Below are 17,373 nucleotides of genomic sequence, written 5' to 3'. Positions count from 1 at the left end.
TACCCGAGGCATTTCAAAACCATTCCCTTGCCAGATATCCGTTCTCTTGGGCTCCTTCTCCATTGGCAACTCCTTAGAGACCATCTGCTGCTGCTTTTTTGGCTTCATACAGCCTTCACAAGCTGGTTTGGAGCTGTTATTGTCCATTTGTTGCAGCCGCTTTGACACGTGGGAGTTTCACTGCATTCTGGAGCATCTGCTGCCGCCGCCTCACTATTTCGGAGTATCTTTGTTGCTGTTTGGACCATATTCCAGCTGACTTGGTTATTTGAAGGCTGCTGTTGCACTTCGAAGTATTTTTGGAACTGTCCTACTTCATTTCGAGGTGTAATCTTGCTGCGTATTGATCAAGGTTTACATTTTGGAGCCTCTGAGGTTATTCACAAGTTGCTGGTCACATTTATCTAAGCTTTTCTCAGGCTGCTGCCTGCCTTCACGACATCCTCTTCAATCATGACTTCCTTGTCTTCAACTTCCCTCCTCGTGGAGAAGTTCAAGGGGGAAGGCTTGCCCACGTGGCAAACCAAGATGCAATTGCTGCTTATGCGTGAAGGAGTTTGGGATGTTGTGGAGGATGACCAGATTGAGTTACTTGATCAACAACATCAAAAGATTTGGAAGCAGCAGAATGCTAAGGCTATTGCCCTCATTGGTCTTTGCTTAGCTGACTCTCTCATCCATCACGTGGATTTCAAGTCAATAGCTAAGCAGATTTGGAGTCGCCTCGAGACCTTCTTTGGTAATAAAATCACCAACTCTAAAGTCTTTTTCTCAAGTTTGAAAAGTGTCCTTGATGATGAAGATAAGATGGCCGTCCTTATGAAGAGTATGCATGGCATTTCTCGCTTTGAGCACCCTCTTGAGATCCTTCGTCTTGCCACTACCACGCTTGATGATATGGTCGCCCTCCTCATTGAGAAATAATGTCGCAATAAGGAAGCAGCTCTTGCCTCTCTTATTGATCATGCATTTGCTTCCACAAGCAAATGGAAGACCAACAAGAACATTATTTGCAGGTTTTGCAAGAGGAAAGGACACATTGAAGCCCATTGCTTCAAGAAGAAAGCACAGGAACAAGAGAAGCATCATGTCAATCTTCTGGCTAAAGATGAAAGCTGAACCTGAAGAGCCCCCGGAGGAGATACATGCAGCTACAGCAGAGGTTCATGGCCTCTCTCCCGACGATGAGGATCCATTTGACCAGGGTTGGGCTTTCTAGGCCCCTATGCTATGTGTGTTTTGTGTTGAGTCAAATAAAGGCTCTCAGCCTTGAGTTGTCCCTCTAAATTGAATGTATTTGGAGTCAATACGAGGTACTTTGCCCTGGGTTGTCCCCCCAAAAATGAATGCATTGTCTTCTACTTTGGTTGATGGTATTGACCACCCAGTTCAGAGTAAGGGGGGATGACGAGTGATAGTCACTATCACACGGGAGGTGTTGGATAGTTGGACTTGCTCTTTGCAGTGTTGCGGTGGAGGGGGGATCGGTCTACTCTTTGCGTGTTGGATCTCACACTCTTTGCTCTAAAGGGGGGTGTTGGAGATATCATAGCCAAAGAGTGTGGTGATGTGATGTGCTAGTGTGAAGTACTAGGTGATCTAGTACTAGTCTGTGTGTGTGAGTCATGTGTGACTGCCACGTGTCATCATGGGACTTATCCCATATGCACTAGGTGCTAGTGTGTGAGTGAGTAGCCTATATAAGGCTTGAACTTGACTTGTCTTATATACTTGATGAATGAATGAAAGCCTTCTTCATGTCTTCATTTAAGCATTATTTCCTCACACCCTAACCTTCGTCATCCCTCATTCTGCTCCATCGCTCACGCTCATGCTCACGCTCACGCTTTGCTCCATCGCTCACGCTCTGCTTCACGCTCACGATCTGCTCCATCGCTCACGCTTTGCTTCCTGCTCATCGCCAATCTCTCTCTCTACCTGTTGCTCGTCGCCATGCATCAAGTTAGCTCTGCGTCGTACATCGCACGTCCTTGCATCACCCATCGCCTCTCTATCTCTGCCTGTCGCCCATCTCTGTGTAACCCGTCGCCCTACATAGCTCTCTACTTCCCTCTCGTCTACTTTCTACTCTCCCTGCTAGCCTACGCTCTCAGCCATCGCTCTCAGCTAGCCTACGCTCCCCGCTAGCCTACGCTTCCCCACTAGCCATGGCTACCCTACACTCTCCCGTTGCTCTCCTACGCTCTCCCACTTGCCTTTCAGCCTACGTTCCCGTTCAGCATCTCCTACGCCTACACTCAGCCTACGCCTCTCCGCTCAGCCTCTCCTCCACCCCCCGCTCAGGTCGACTAACTCTAGTGGTTAGATTAACCTTGGACAACTAACTCTAGTTAGTAGGCTAGTTACAAGCTAACTCCAATCAGTCTGGTGAGTGTAACCAGACAGTCACTCACCCAGTTACTCCACACACACCCCAATAAATTTTTTTTTGAAAAAAAAAGAAAAAGTGTCACCTGTCATTTTCTGTTTGTCGGAGACAATCTGTACCTGTCAGAAGACAACAGGAAAATAAAAAAATCAGAGAAAATCTCTCCTCTGCCCCAACCTACAGCCCCGCCTCCACACACACCCCAATAATTTTTTTTTTGAAAAAAAAAGAAAAAGTGTCACCTGCCATTTTCTGTTTGTCGGAGACAATCTGTACCTGTCAGAAAACAACAGGAAAATAAAAAAATCAGAGAGAATCTCTCCTCCGCCCCAACCTACAGCCCCGCCTCTTGCCCCCTCCATTGAGCTCTCCCGCTTCCTGCCTTCTTTCAGCCCCCTGGGGGTACCTCCCGTCATGGGGAGGGGGCTCATGCTCCTGCTCCCACTCTCACTCCCGCTCCTGTACGAAGACCTGCACCGAACACAGGTTAGTCAAACAAAATGGGGAAAGGTGGCAAAGATACGGATAAAGCTGCCAAGAAAGATGACAACAAAGCCAAGAAACTAACACAGTTGAAACTCGAGGATGTGAACACATGCTACAACCGCAGTGGACTCGGAGTTGACAGCAAAGCAAAGGCGGGATCCACCTCTGCCTCAACTTCAGTCTCAGCTTCAGCTTCAGTTCCAGCTTCAGTCTCAGCTTTGGTCTCAGCTACATCCTCATCCTCACCTTCAGCGCTAGCCTTAGCGTCAGCTCTAGTTCAAGTTTCAGCTCCACTTTTAGGTCCACTTCCGTCCACAGCCTCTACAGTTACAGCTATTGGCTCTGATATACCCTTACCCATGACATCGATTGCTCCATGCTCCCCTAAGATAGAGGGGTTGTCATTGACACCATCTCTCCCTTCTTCTTCCGCTACAGTTCTCTCTGCGATTATGACACCTACTTTGGAGGGGTCATACACTGTTCCTCACTACTCCACCTTTTTCTCCCCTCTGCCTCTCAATCAGCCCACGTTCCCACACCCTCTTGGGATCGCCTCCTCCAGGCCACTATCATCTCCATACCGCACCCATCTCACCCAGTCATCACCCAGCCTCGAGTCTCATCCGCACACTTTCATGTCATAGTCCTTTCAGTTTTCGCTAGAGCACAGACGAGCTGACCCATCAGAGGCTTGGGAGAACTTGCTGATGGAGGTTCATAGCATCGGAGAGCGCGAGAGGGAGTTGTCACGCTTCGCACGGGAGCGGACACGCTTCACCAAGGAACAGGCGCGTCTCATACAGGAGCAGTATTAGGCTATCCGAGACTAAGCTAATCTTATTCAGGGGCTCAGATAGGAGATTTCGTAGCTTCGACAGGAGGTCACTGCTATATGTACAGTCCCAGGGAGCACCCTAGTTGTGGAGGCACAAACTGCGAGCATGCAATCTGTCATTGAGGAGACATCTAGATGGGTCGATGTAGCCAAACGAGAACGTGCAAGGGTAACCATTTTGGCTACCCTCCTGGAGCAGCAACAGAGAGCCAGCAAGGCTCTCAACATCGGGATCCCACGCACTGAGGCTTCACCATTGGCATATGCAACGACCTTCGTGGCCACTACTCTAGGGGTGACTGAGCACAGGATTGAGAGAGCATGGCGGGTTGGGAGGGACCCCAATCCAGAGCAGCCCCTTATTATATAGTTCCATGAAGCCTAGGCACGACTTTCGGCTTTACGTCGTAGGTCAGCCTTACGAGACCAACCAATGATCTCCATGGATGAGGACCTCACTCCACTACAGGTTGAGGAGGTGTTTTTTGTTGTAGCAGCGGGACCAGGCCCGCAAGGAGGGAAAGTGGACAGTAGTACAAGATGGACGACTCCTTACAGGCCCCCGTCAGGCACCCACCTTCTCCCGCATAGGAAGGCGAGGTCTATGAGACTCAGATATCCGAGACCCTATCCTGTACCATCTGGAACAGTAATGGTATCTTATGGTTAGAACCAGGGAACTTCTTGGAATCCTATACAGGTCACGACAGTTTTTTATACAGAGACACATCAGAGTCTAGAGCGCCCACTACCAGTAGTCAGTGGGTATACATGGGAGTCTGCCTAAGGAGATGAGACGAGGGATACTGGAGGGGTTCGAGGGTTAGGAGGAGTCGTAGTCCTTTACAGATCCACACTTTTGGGGGACATCTCAGTGGAGCAGAGAGATACACATTCCAGGTTTCTTTGGATCCGGATTCAGCACATGGACAGCCGGGATCTGTTTATTGCAGTTTGCTACTTCCCTCCTAAGACCTCCCGCTTTGCCAGAGATATTTGAGGGGAGGATGATACATCCCCATTTGTTGCTCTTTATCAGTCCATTGTTGACTTCTCTAGCCGCGGAGAAGTCCTAGTTGGGGACTTCAAGGCGAGGATAGGTGCTCGTCAGGCACCACTCCCGACTTCAGGGATGATTCCACTCTACTGCTAGACATTGACCTTGAGGAGGCAGGTATGTTATGAGTTTCGGCTGACAGATGAGGATTGTTCACACCTTATGGGCAGGCCCTATTAGACCTCGGTAGGATGCATGATCTCATTATTTATAATGGTCTTGACAGATGGCCTGCATCAGGTGGCTTCACGTGCTTTTCACATGGGGGAGGCTTCAGTGTTGTGGACTACATCATGGAATCCCCTGCCTTCACATCTCGCATCACTGACTTTACCGTAGCACCTCTCCCTCCAGGGGATGATCATACCTATCTTTTCTTTAGCATTTCTACCCCCTGCCGCACAGCACTTTCTACCCTGTTGAGTTCTTACTCCACCTACCATGATATGTGCTTTGATCGTGATCACTCACCTACTTACTTTGGCTGTCTGTACATACTTCTCGCATACATTGACTTTATACCCCTATTAGAGGACCATGCTGCCCTAGTCACCCGCTCACTACACGAGGTTGCTCTTCACGCCTTCCACCACACCACCTGCTCCACCTGCCTACCACCACCTGGAACCGTACCCTGTAATAGTTGGTATGATGATGAGTGTAAGGCTTTATGCCGTCAGCTCAGATTCAAATCCAAAAACAATCTTCTGAGCGAACCAGAGACACTACGGGAGTGGTACGCAGGAAGAAACTTGACTGTGTGCGCTGGAACGAGGAGGAGCTATTGAACATTCTGTTCAGTAACAACTCTAAGGACTTTTCGCTGGAGATTTCTAGAGGGACGGTCCCCCTGACCACTCAGTGACACTCAGGTGTGGTTTGATTATGCACGCACACTCTATGATATCCCAAATCAGGTAGTCCCTAACCTATCACACATGCCACGTCCCACATCTTGCACCCTCTTCACTAGGGGAGGGGTACAGGATGCCGTAATGAACTTCATAATGGCCGAGCGAAGGATCACGAGGGACTATGCACTGAGCTCATTGCATATGGGATTAATCTCCTAGCCCCAATCTTAGCAAAGCTATTCAATGAAGCTGTTTGCTCAGTACTTGATTCTGAGGTCAACAGATGTGCGGAGTGTCGAGGACTTAGAGTAGCAGGACATGCCGGTTTCAGGCGGGATCATGGGACCATGGACCACATTCTTGTGCTCATATGTATCATCGAGGAGGCGAGGGCACGGACGCAGAGGGTTTCTTGTTGCTTTGTAGATTTCCGCAAGGCATTTGACAGGGTTCCGAGAGCTCGCCTCATACGACGCCTAGAGGATTTGGGTTACGACCAGGAGATCATTTGGGCTGTTATGGCACTTTATGAGCGAGTTTCAGGCATAGTTCGGATAGGATCTGGATGGATAGACGAGATCATGAGCACTATCGGGGTCAAACAAGGGTGTCCATTATCACTTACCTTGTTCGGCCTCTACATTGACGAGCTTGAGACAGTGATGCAGACACAGTGGGTAGGTTGCTTTGTCGTGGACACGCTGATCCAGATACTGCTTTACCAGATGATGTGGCTCTCTTGTCTTCCTCAGTAGAGGGGCTCTAGAGACACCTTGACGCACTACAGTGCTTTTGTGAGTCTCATGATTTGAAGGTCAACCTAGGTAAAATCAAGGTTATGATCTTCAATACGTCTCGAACTGTCATGCGCCAGGAGCAGTTCGCATTTAATGGGTCCCCTGTTGAGGTAGTTTCATCATACACTTATCTTGGTGTCGTCTTTTTCAGACCCATCTTCACTATGAGACCCACGATGCATGCACGTCTAAGCAGAGGATATGCTTCATTGGCTAGACTAGAGAGGCAGTGCTTCCGCTCTCACTTTCAGGATCCACGAACCAAAGGGTTGCTTTTTGACTCCTTGGTCCGCTCAGTAGGGATGTATGGCAGTCCATGCTAGGGGCCAAACTTGTCGGATACAGTAAGAAAGAAAGAAAGAAAGTTTATTAAAGTCTTCGAGAGACTGTGAAGGTCTGTGAGACTAAAGATAACTGATACATTCAAAGTCCATCTTTGCTCTATTGCTACGTGGTATGTCACTTTTGTTATCTTCACCTCGTCTGCCTTTGGAGTTATCGTAAGTGGTATAAGCCAAATGTCTCTCATCTTGATATCATACGCCAGCCAACCGTTTCTACAAAAAAAGAGGTTATGAAGGACGGTGTGTCTAGTCCTGATACTAAAAATATGTGTCTACAGATGATACAGAAAAGAAGGGGGGGGGCAGAAAAAATGAGGCAGAGGGGGGAGATACAATATATATGTGCAGGTGGTGATCGTCAAAGACCAATCATAGAGGGGCCGTCAAATGGGAGGCCGAAAAAAACCCTGCGATAGATGATTGGCCTCTGACGTCACGCGGCCTAGTCGAGCTCGGTTGTCGGGGGCGGCGAGTCGCCTTGTGGATGAGGGCAACGGTAACCCCGGTGGGGCGGGCAGAGAGCAGAGAAGAGATGTCATGGACCCGGATGTGTGAGTCTGTCTGCTCGCGCAGCTGTCGTGGCTCTGGCTCTCGCTCACGTCCGCGTCGTCGGCTAGACTGAGGAGAGGTATCTTGTGACTGGAAGAAATCAGTGATGGGCCGTTGGGTGTCCTCACGCTGTGTGTGCTGCGCGTGTCGCCGTGCTCGGAGAGAGGTATCTCGGTGGCGAGTCATCTCATGTAAGAAAGCGGCTAGGCATCGTTGATCCGGGAACTGCAGCATGTGTGGGAGGGGGCTGAATCCGTCGCGGAAGAGGCAATGGTACCGGCCTCGAATGGCATAATAGATAGGACATATGAAAGCAAAGTGCTCCTCCGACTCGATCTCCTGCAAGTCGAAAAGTGGGCAAAGGCGGCCCTCTCGTGGGATATCCTTTGCGCGATCGGTGTGACGAAACCCTAAACTGACCGAGGGAGATCCGGAGCGCACGTGGTAGATGAAGCTGTGTGTAACCCGGAGGTGTGATGAAGCCCTCCTGTGAGATCTGGAGGCAGTGTCGGCGGTAGAAGTCGAGCTTTACAGGAAGCTCGGGATGAAGAAACCATGTCCGCCAGGTGTGGAGCTGGAGCAGATCCGCTCGAATGAGCCGGTTGACCTTCTGGTCAGTGGGGGAGAGGGGAGATGGTGGAGCGTCGAGGCTATACTGAAAAGGAGGCAACCGGTCTAAGTCGAGGTTCAGTCGGGTGAACCAACTGGAAAGACGACTATACCAGCATCGCTGGTCCCCATCAACGGATAAGGCCATAGAGGAGGATAGGGCTAGCCAAGGTAGGTGGAGGCGACTGTCGGAGGAGGAGCTGAAATCCCTGACTCTGTGTAGATAAGTGATAGCCTGGAAAGCCGCATCAAGCTGTAGGGATGAGGCGCTGAACTCTGCTAGAATGATCTGGTGTGGTACCGATGGTTTGCTACGGATCATCCGAGCAAACATCAGTATCTGTAGGCGCTCGACTCGAGCCCACTCTGTGTCTGAAAGGTCGGCTCCCCACCACGGGCTACCGTACATGCCTGCTGGGCGGACCAAAGAATCAAAAAGGAGAGACTTGGTCCGCGGGTCCTGGAAGTGGGAGTGGTAGCACTGTCGCTCCAGCCTGGCAAGAGCAGCGTAGCCCCGGCTGATCCTGGCCTGCATGGCCGGGCGCATCGTGAAGATCGGGCCTGAGAAGACAACGCCCAAGTATGTGTAAGAGTCAACTACCTCAACAGGGTCACCGGCGAAGAGGAAGTGCTCTCGGTGCATAGCGGGTCTGGAAGTGTTGAAGATCATCACCTTGGTTTTCCCAAGGTTGACCTTCAAGTCATGTGTATCATAGAAGACCTGAAGTCCATCCAGGTGTCGCTGAAGACCAGTAGCAGAAGAGGATAGTAGTACTACATCGTCTGCGTATAGGAGAATCTGGATGACAGCCTCCGCAAGAGAGCAGCCTGCACCTCCGAGTGTCCTAATGGTGGTCGCGAGCTCGTCGATGTAGAGGCCAAATAGAGTCGGTGACATGGGACATCCTTGTTTGACTCCGATAGTGCTCGTGATCTCTGGGGTCCAGCTGGTGCCAATCCTGACCTGGCCCGTCACTCGCTCATAGAGAGCTACTACTGCCTAGATAACCTCCGAGTCGTAGCCTAACTCCTGCAGGCGTCTGACGAGTCGGGCGCGGGGAGCGGTGTCGAATGCCTTGCGGAAATCCACAAAGCAAAAATATACTCTCTGTCTCCTGTGTCTGGCCTCCTCAATGATCCCTCTAAGTACAAAAATGTGATCGTAAGTCGAGTGATCCGTCCTGAAACCGGCCTGTCCGGATGCCCTGAGCCCCTGTACCTCTGCGCGAGCACTGACCTCGCCATCTAACACTGATGCATAGATCTTGGACATAACATGTCCAATCATGATGGTCCTGTAATTCCCTGGATCCATGGGATCTCCTGCTTTGTGGATGGGTGTGATAGTGTTCAAGGTCCAGGCTCTGGGGAACCCGTGGCAGACAGCTTCATTGAACAGTGTTACCAGGATGGGGGCTAGAGTTTTGATGCCATAGGCAACAAACTCTGTGCATAGGCCCTCATGATCTATAGCTCGGCCGTTGTGAAGCTTAAGCGCTGTGTGGGTGACTCCGTGGGTTGCGAAGAGGGTGCAAGAAGTGGGACGGGGGGTGGCTGAGAGGTCGGGAGGAGGCTGATCAGGGATATCATAGAGTGTACGTGCATAGGAGTGCCAGAGGGAAGTGTCTGTGAGGGGGGAGGGGGATCGGCGTTCTAGGAATTTCCTCCAGAAATCCTTGGAGTTGCTACTAAACATAACGTTCAGTAGCGTATCCTCATTCTGGCGCAGGAAGGCTAGCTTCTTGCGACGGACTAGTCGACGATAATCCCTGGTGAGATGTGGGTTGGCCCTAGCGTTTCGCTGGGTCGTGAGTTGGAGTGTGCGGCGTTATGCTTTACACTCGTCATCATACTAGCTATTGCAAGGGGTGGAGCCAGCGGGTGGAGGGCGGGTGGACCGAGTAGTGGAAGGAAAAATGTAGCGGGCTGCATTGTGAAGGGAGTGGGTCAGGGTGGAGTGGCTACAGGTTCTCATTTTATCTCGGATGATCCGTGGTAAGCCATCCGTTCCTCACCAGATCATTCGGGTGGAGTTTGGGTCACCCCCATTATAGCTAGATGCTGCATTTCAGGTCATCACATATCTGTACTGAGTCAGGGAGTATGGGGATTACACCTCTGGGCGTAGCAGGATACCATGGCTAGCATTGTCCTCTTCTATGGCACTTGCAGCAGGGGGAGACCAAAGGTGCTGGTATGCATGCACAGAGAGATGGTTTGAGGGACTAGGGCTCCACATGGACAAACTACCTCCATTCCAGTATAGCATGGATGCTCCGTTCTTTCCCCTCCTATCACACGAGGTCAACCAGGTTATTCGTGAGGATCTACTACAGCTACACACATTCCGGACGTAGTGGATTATGCATGGGACAGATACACAATAATTTTTGGGACAGCCATTAGATCCCTTATGAGGGTTATCCCAATGATGAGCAGCCAGAGGTTTTATAGGATTGTGGTATGTAATGTTCTTCATGCATTTGGATGAGAGTATGGTGTTTGTATCATAGCAATGAATAGACGAACACCCTTTGTTGCATAAGAGAGTTGCTTACTTTGTAAAACCACTACAAATGATGCATGGTGTTAGGCTAGCAAACATAGGATTGGAAGAAAAGAGTGGTTTCAATCATGCAATTAGTCCTATGAGTCATACAATGCTGTGATACTCTTCCTATGCCTATAGCACATGAAACTACTAATGTACATAATGCATATCCGATATGTAGACTTGGTTGGGCCCGAGTGATCTTCTAGTGAAGCCGGGCTTCTACAGAGATCACTTCTACATATCACAGCGGAAGGTTTCATTGATCTACCAGGATACACGCAGATTCACCTACCCCCCTCACTGAGGATCTCTCTTGGGCAGTTCCGGGTCTCTTCACACAGACTTCGTATCGAGAGCGGCAGAGCAAAGCGGTTACCCAGGGAGAGGCGCATATGCACACTGTGTGACATTCGGGAGGTTGAGACAGAGGAGCATTTCATCTTCAGGTGTCCTTGTTACTATGAGATCTGAGGGCGTTTCTACTGCCTCTTCAGAGATAGTTATGGGGTTTTGGCCTATCTCCTCTCCTACCCAGACCAGCGCTGTTTGGCTGGTTTCATTCATGAGATGCTTAGACATCGCGAGAGGATACTCCGAGCACGGAGACAGGAGCAGACTTCTTTCTCGACTGATACAATAAAAAATAAGGTGGATCACAAAATGACTAGACATTATCCATGCTAAAGAATTATCCAATGGATGTGAATTACTTGTATAGCCCAACCAATGGCTAGTTGGGAAATCAAAGTGTGCGTCTAGATTAAAAAGTCCCATCAATAATTGAGCCATACAATTAATTCCATCAATTGGATAAAAAGTAAAAACAGAGAAACATATAAGGAAAAAATGTGCACGCATATGCACACGCAAATGCACATGCATGCACTTGTTTCCTCGTGTTTGTGTTGGTAGTTGATTCGTTTTCTTGTATTTACTTTGATTTGTGCTTTGTTTCCTTGTATTAGTGTTGGTCTTTCACTTGTTCTAATAAGTAACTTAACATATATTCTCTCTCTCTCTCTCTCTCTCTCTCTCTCTCTCTGGGTTTCGGGGCAACGAGTTCAACCTGATCATCCCAGAGGATCTTCTACAGTCACACACATTTAGGACCTGGTTGGCATAGACAAAGCTTCCTGTGAAGCTCAACTTTCTATAGGGGCCGGTGCTTACGCATCTCCAAGGAGGGTTTTATTATCTCACCAGGGTACACTCAGATCCACCTACCACACTCGCTTTAATAAACCTAGATGGCAGCTTATGCTTGTTACTATGAGAACATAAGAATAGCTTTGCATACTAAGTTATTTTTTTCTTTGGACCTTAGTTTTGATTCATGTCTCTTACAATAGGTGTTGTAACCAAAAATACTCATTAATGATGACATATTCTTGTTCTATCATACGTTAAATGTTTATGAGTTTCATTCGATTTTCAGTCTACTGTTTGAATTCCTAGGTCAGCAAATTTTTTGAAGGCGATAAAATTAGCCAGCGTAGTTTAGAATATATTGAGATAAATATTAGCAGCTAAAATTCCAAAATTCATAAGATTTAATACTTATGCTTGGGTTTGCATTCTCACTCCACCTTATTAATTGCATTTTTCTTCCTTAATTGCAGCACTTGGCAACAAGTGGTGAGGGCAGGGGATACCGTGATTGATGCCACTTGTGGTAACGGATATGATACTGTAGTATTGGCAAAGTTGGTTTGTGGGGAGTGTGACAAAGGGCTTGTCTATGGCTTTGATTTGCAACAAACTGCTCTAGAGAACGCCTCTTTGCTATTGGACCGTGAACTAAATGCTCTTCAGGTTTGATTGACAAGCATGAACCTTCTTATGTTGGCGTCTTTCCAAAAAAAAAATAAAAGGGCTTACATTAAGTTAAATTCAGATCATCACATTCTCTTCTTACGTCCATACTTGAGAAAAAGCGCAAATCTTTGGAGAACAGCACACAGTTTTCATGTATGACAAGCCCTCTTTTACTTTCTTTTGGGTTATCTTTGTGTTGTTTTCTGTTGTCATTGGATTTCTTCTTCTTCATCTTCTTCATCTTCTTCTTCTCTCTTATCTTTGTCTCTCCCTGTCTCTTTCATCTTGTTTCTTTCCTTTGTTTTTCAAGTTATTATCCTTTGTAAGGTTGGTATATTCTAGTCTTGTGTAGGTACATATATTCAAGAGAAGAGATGGAAAATGAGCAAACGAGAATGCTTATTGGGGAAAAAACTTGTACTTAGAAGTAGGTGTAACTTGTCTTTTGGGCAGCATAAGCACGTGGCACACGAGCTGCTTAGGAGAATGGTATTGGAAGGGTTTGACAAAGCAATGGTTTACCGTGGATGGAAATAAGACGCTCAATTTCTACAAATGAATGACATTGTGATTTGGAAAGCTAGATTGGAACATGAAATTGGGACAAAAAATATGGAGATGAAAGATTAGAAACTCAATGTTGTGCTTTGTGGTGAAATTGTAATACTAATGTAAGGCCTCATATGTTGCCATGCTTAGCTCCAAAAGGGGTTGCTACTAGCTGTGTTCACCTTTAATGGTAATATAGCTATAGATACTTTGCCTTGTACAAAAAGCTTTGCGTTAAGGAGATGCCGACCCTATGGTCCCTCTATGGAGGAAATCCTTAAAACCCTCAGGAATGCTCTTTGTTTTTCTAAAAAACTTTCCAAAGTTATGATAGGCATCTATTAGCTGCATCCCTTAGGGGTCGAAGGAGTCCTTGACAGTTTCAACACTTATATGAGGCTTTGAAAACAATACCATTAGAAATCATTCTTAAGAGTGCTATGAGAAAGACCCGCTATTTGTGGTTTGCTTCTTTAGGTTTAGCTCATTGCTAAGGTATTCATGGAGTAGACACTAAAAGCTAGCTAGGAGGACTGCACAATCAAATTACCAATGTATTCCCGATCCATGAGAATGTTGAAAGTTTTCATGATGTTCAACTAGGGACAGTTTTGTTGGGCCCCATCTTTAGATTGTACTGGTGACCCATATGTTGTGTAAGGATGTGCAACTAGAGAGAGTGAAAGACTTCAATTCTGAGGAGACTTGAGGCAGTGACCTTCAATCCATTGACATCTTGCAGTTGTAAAGCACACACATATACTGCATAATTAGTGACTTGCAAAGTTGAGAAAACTACAAGGTGATTGAATGAAACTATAATGGGAGGAAACAAGCTGAAGAATGATCCTGTGTTGGATGCAAAATATGATGAAAGAATAAGGGAGCTTGAATGAAATCTTAGTCATGGAAAGAATATACTGAAATAATGGAGAAACTGTGTAGTGGAACAATGGTGGAAAAGACATGGCTTGAAATAAGTGATCTCATTTAAACAAGGTGTAAAAGAGAGAAGAGATTAGAGACAGGCTCCTCTACATTAGTTAGATCTAGATGCGTCAACACAAGGAATTAATTTGGACAAAAGCAATGGCTCTTGGGCCTTCTAGCATCATTCAAGGGATGTGGGATCTAAGTTATGGTCGATAATTGACTTTAGGTAAGACATCAATCTAGTAGGAAGGTAGTGACGAGGGGTGTGATTGGGGTTCCTAAAGTTTGGACACATAAGTTATGGTGTGCCCTTTATATTTGACACATTGTGATTGATGTGATAGTTACAAGGGAGCGTATCCGTTGGCTTAAAGGGAATATGGCTAGCAGACCCTTTACTATACTAGAGAACCTTCTTTAGCATGAAAGAAAGTGTGCATACGCTCCTCACAAAAGAAGTTTTGACTGCACTCTATACAAAAGATGTGTGGAGGATGTACAATGTAGATATGAAAGATTAGTTACAAAGAAAGATGTATGTGTGTTGCTTCTACCCAGAAAGTGCGGACAGACCTGTGTCTTTAAGAATTGGTCTTGCCATCTCTCCAATAGATGGGTTCTTCTGCTTTGCATTATTAATTTTCTCAGTAGTTAATGCTCTCCTTAGTTAGCACTTGATCCTTGAGGATCTGTAGTACATGGCGAACTCCGTGGAGCTGAACTGACCTCCTCTTTGGAGGAACAAAGAGTACCTTTGTTATTTTTTGACCGCATTTATACCAGCAAGAAATGGGACGTTACCTATTTCTTTTTAGTAGGCATTTGGTGATCTTACTCACTTTGACAATTGTTCATGTAACTGTCGGATTGAGAGCTCTCTACCACTCCTTTTTGAGCATCATGTGCTGGCTGCTATTGCTATCCAGGCGCCTTGCATCATCAGGGTTGAGCACTGTCACTCTGCTTCAACAACATGTATTCACTTGCTTGGTAATTTTTCTTTTAGATTTAGATTTGATATGTTTTGCAAAAGAATAAAAATGTTTTTCCTACTGTTCAGTTAGGTACATGGGGGCAAGGTCTAGCATTTGAAGGTGGACCCCCTTTGTTGGGGTTACGGGCATTAGTGTCCCACAGAGTTATGACCTTCTTTAGGAGGGACATTGGAAATCACACTCCACCTGAGTACCCGATTTATGGGACCAATCAAATGCACAGATTGTATACCGATCTAGCAACCATTTCTCTAGGCTTGGTTGTGAGCCTGGAAGCATGCCAAAGAGACATGGAGATACAAGATAAGACAACAAACTAATGAGCCCAGTTATGGCTGGTTTGTGACTTTAGAGTATGTCATTCGATAGTACAAACTGTTAGGAACCCGATCGTGAAATTAGAATTGAATTTTGACCACTTTGTATTTTTAGGGTTTTGGGTGACGTGGCATGCTGATGTGGCATGCTGATGTGGCAGCCTTGACATGTGGCATAGCCACATGTCAGCACATGGGACACATGGCAGCCTGTGGGACAAGCGGAGAGCCATGCATGGACCATGGCACCACTTGTCACTGCAGTCCCATGCAAGCTGCCAAGTGTCCCTCCTTCTATCCTTGGCTGAGGGGGGGGCTCAGCCTATAAAAGAGGGCCTTCCCCCTCCCATTCTTGCATAGAAAAACTCGTTTTTAACACCTCTCCCTCTCTCCCTTGATGCAGCAGCCCCTCCTCCACCCTTTGGGACCAGCCAACTCCTCTCCAAGCCTTCCTCTCTCTTGCTGCAGAAATTCTCTCTCTACAGTTTAGGCTCTTTCCCTCTGCAGAAATCAGCCTCTTCTCTGCACTTTTGAAACAGCAACAGCATCATGTGAACTTCAAATTTTTCTTAGTGAGATCATGTAGAGGAGCTACAAGTTCAGCAAAATGCCAAATAAACCTTCGGTAATATGAGCATAGGCCTAGAAGGCTGGGTCCATACGGACACCTTCTCGTGACATAATGTGACCAAGATAGTGAATCTCAGGAAGAAAGAACTCACTTTTCTTCTCATTGATGTGAAGAGCATTTTCAGCTAAGATTTGAAATACAATCTTTAGATGCTCCTTATGCTCTTTCTCATTCTTGCTGAAAATGAGGATGTCATCAAAGAAGACGGCAGTGAACTGTCTATAGTTTCTGAACAACCGTTCCATCAGCCAATTGAACGTGGCTGGGGCATTGGTAAGGCCAAATGGCATTACCATATATTCATACAGCCCAAATGTGGTTCGGAAGGCTGTTTTATGAATGTCCTCAGGTACAACTCGTACCTGATGGTAGCCACTCTTAAGATCTATGCGGCTGAACATTTCAAATTCTCCTAAACGATCAAAGATATCGTCTATATGAGGAATCGGGAAACGATTCTTAACCGTCTGTTTGTTTAAGGCTCTATAGTCTATGCACATCCTGAAGGTTTTATCCTTCTTTTGGACTAGTAAGACAGGAGAGCAAAAAGGAGAACTATTGGGTTGGATCAATCCCTTGTCCAAGAGTTCTTGGACTTGCTTGAAGATTTCATCTTGTTGAGATTGACTAACTTTATATGGGGGTCTATTTGGAGGTGAAGACCCTGGAACTATGTCAATTTTTTGATCCTTTGGTCTCTCAGGAGGGAGGTGACTAGGAAGTTCTTGAGAGAAGCAACTAGAGAATTCATGAAGGAAATCTAATCTTTCTTTTGTGAGAGGATCTGACTTTTCTTCACTTGGTTGCTTATCGCGTACAAACACTAGAAAAGAACATACTCCTTTGTTAAGCAAATTGGGAGATCGTGCATGACTTACCATAGGAATAGTGTTTCCTGAAACTCCCGCTGTAATGCTCACATCTCTACCCTTATGTTGGAGGGTTAGAATATTCTTCACATAATCGATTCGGGGGTTGAATTGCTTATGCCAGGGCATGCCGATAATAACATCTGATCCTTGAAGTGGTGCCACCATGAAGGGTAGATGATCCAAGTACCCTTGGATGTGTACCCGAAGCTTGCCGATGATGGGGTACACCTTCTCTTCTTGGTTCTTGAAGGCTGCAGTTGCCTGCAAGGCTTCTCCTTTATCCTTTGGGGCTATCCCCAAGTTTTGTGCCATCTCATGAGAAAGAAAGTTGTGAGTAGCTCCACTATCGAACAAAAACAAAGCGGATTGATCCTTTACTTGACCCCATGTTTTCAACAAACTATGGATGTCGTTTACAGCTCCCTTTTCTGAGGTGCTTCCACCTTGTTAACTACCAAAACTGGCTTTTTGGGGGCTGCTTCTTTGTTGCTGCTGTTTTTGGCAGCTTGAGGGCATTCGTAGAAGTTGTGGCCTTGCTTGCCAGACTTGAAACACCGCCCTTCGGAGTAATACTTTTGCTTCTGTTGTGGAGACAATGAGCTGAAAGTGCGGGCTGCTTTCTTCAAAGGAGGCTGGCTGGCTGACTTTTGCTCTTTTGGTGCATCCTTTGCTGTCTCCTTACCCTTTTTGTTCCTTGGAAGAGGTTCCCTAGGACTTCTGCTTGTTGCTGCTGCCGTTCCGCTTGTTGGAGAAAGACTGTTTCTTCTCCACCTTCAAGGCGATG

At 46.9% G+C, this 17,373-nt stretch overlaps 1 protein-coding gene across 1 annotated transcript in view; it reads left to right on the top strand.

The window, feature by feature from the left end:
- Positions 1-17,373, top strand: part of LOC147886875 (S-adenosyl-L-methionine-dependent methyltransferases superfamily protein) — a 74,884-nt gene that overhangs the window by 23,040 nt on the left and 34,471 nt on the right. Inside the window, exon 3 of the mRNA XM_087394997.1 lies at positions 12,097-12,289. Coding sequence (XP_087251123.1) covers positions 12,097-12,289 — 193 coding nt within the window. The remainder of the gene's footprint in view (positions 1-12,096; positions 12,290-17,373) is intronic.

The sequence above is a fragment of the Dipteris shenzhenensis genome, chromosome 23 (assembly GCF_047967505.1).
Source record: "Dipteris shenzhenensis isolate YYH24624 ecotype China chromosome 23, Dip_SZ_1.0, whole genome shotgun sequence".
Taxonomy (NCBI): Eukaryota; Viridiplantae; Streptophyta; class Polypodiopsida; order Gleicheniales; family Dipteridaceae; genus Dipteris; species Dipteris shenzhenensis.
Note: the sequence above shows the minus strand (reverse complement) of the source record. Positions and strands in the feature narration are given on the sequence as shown.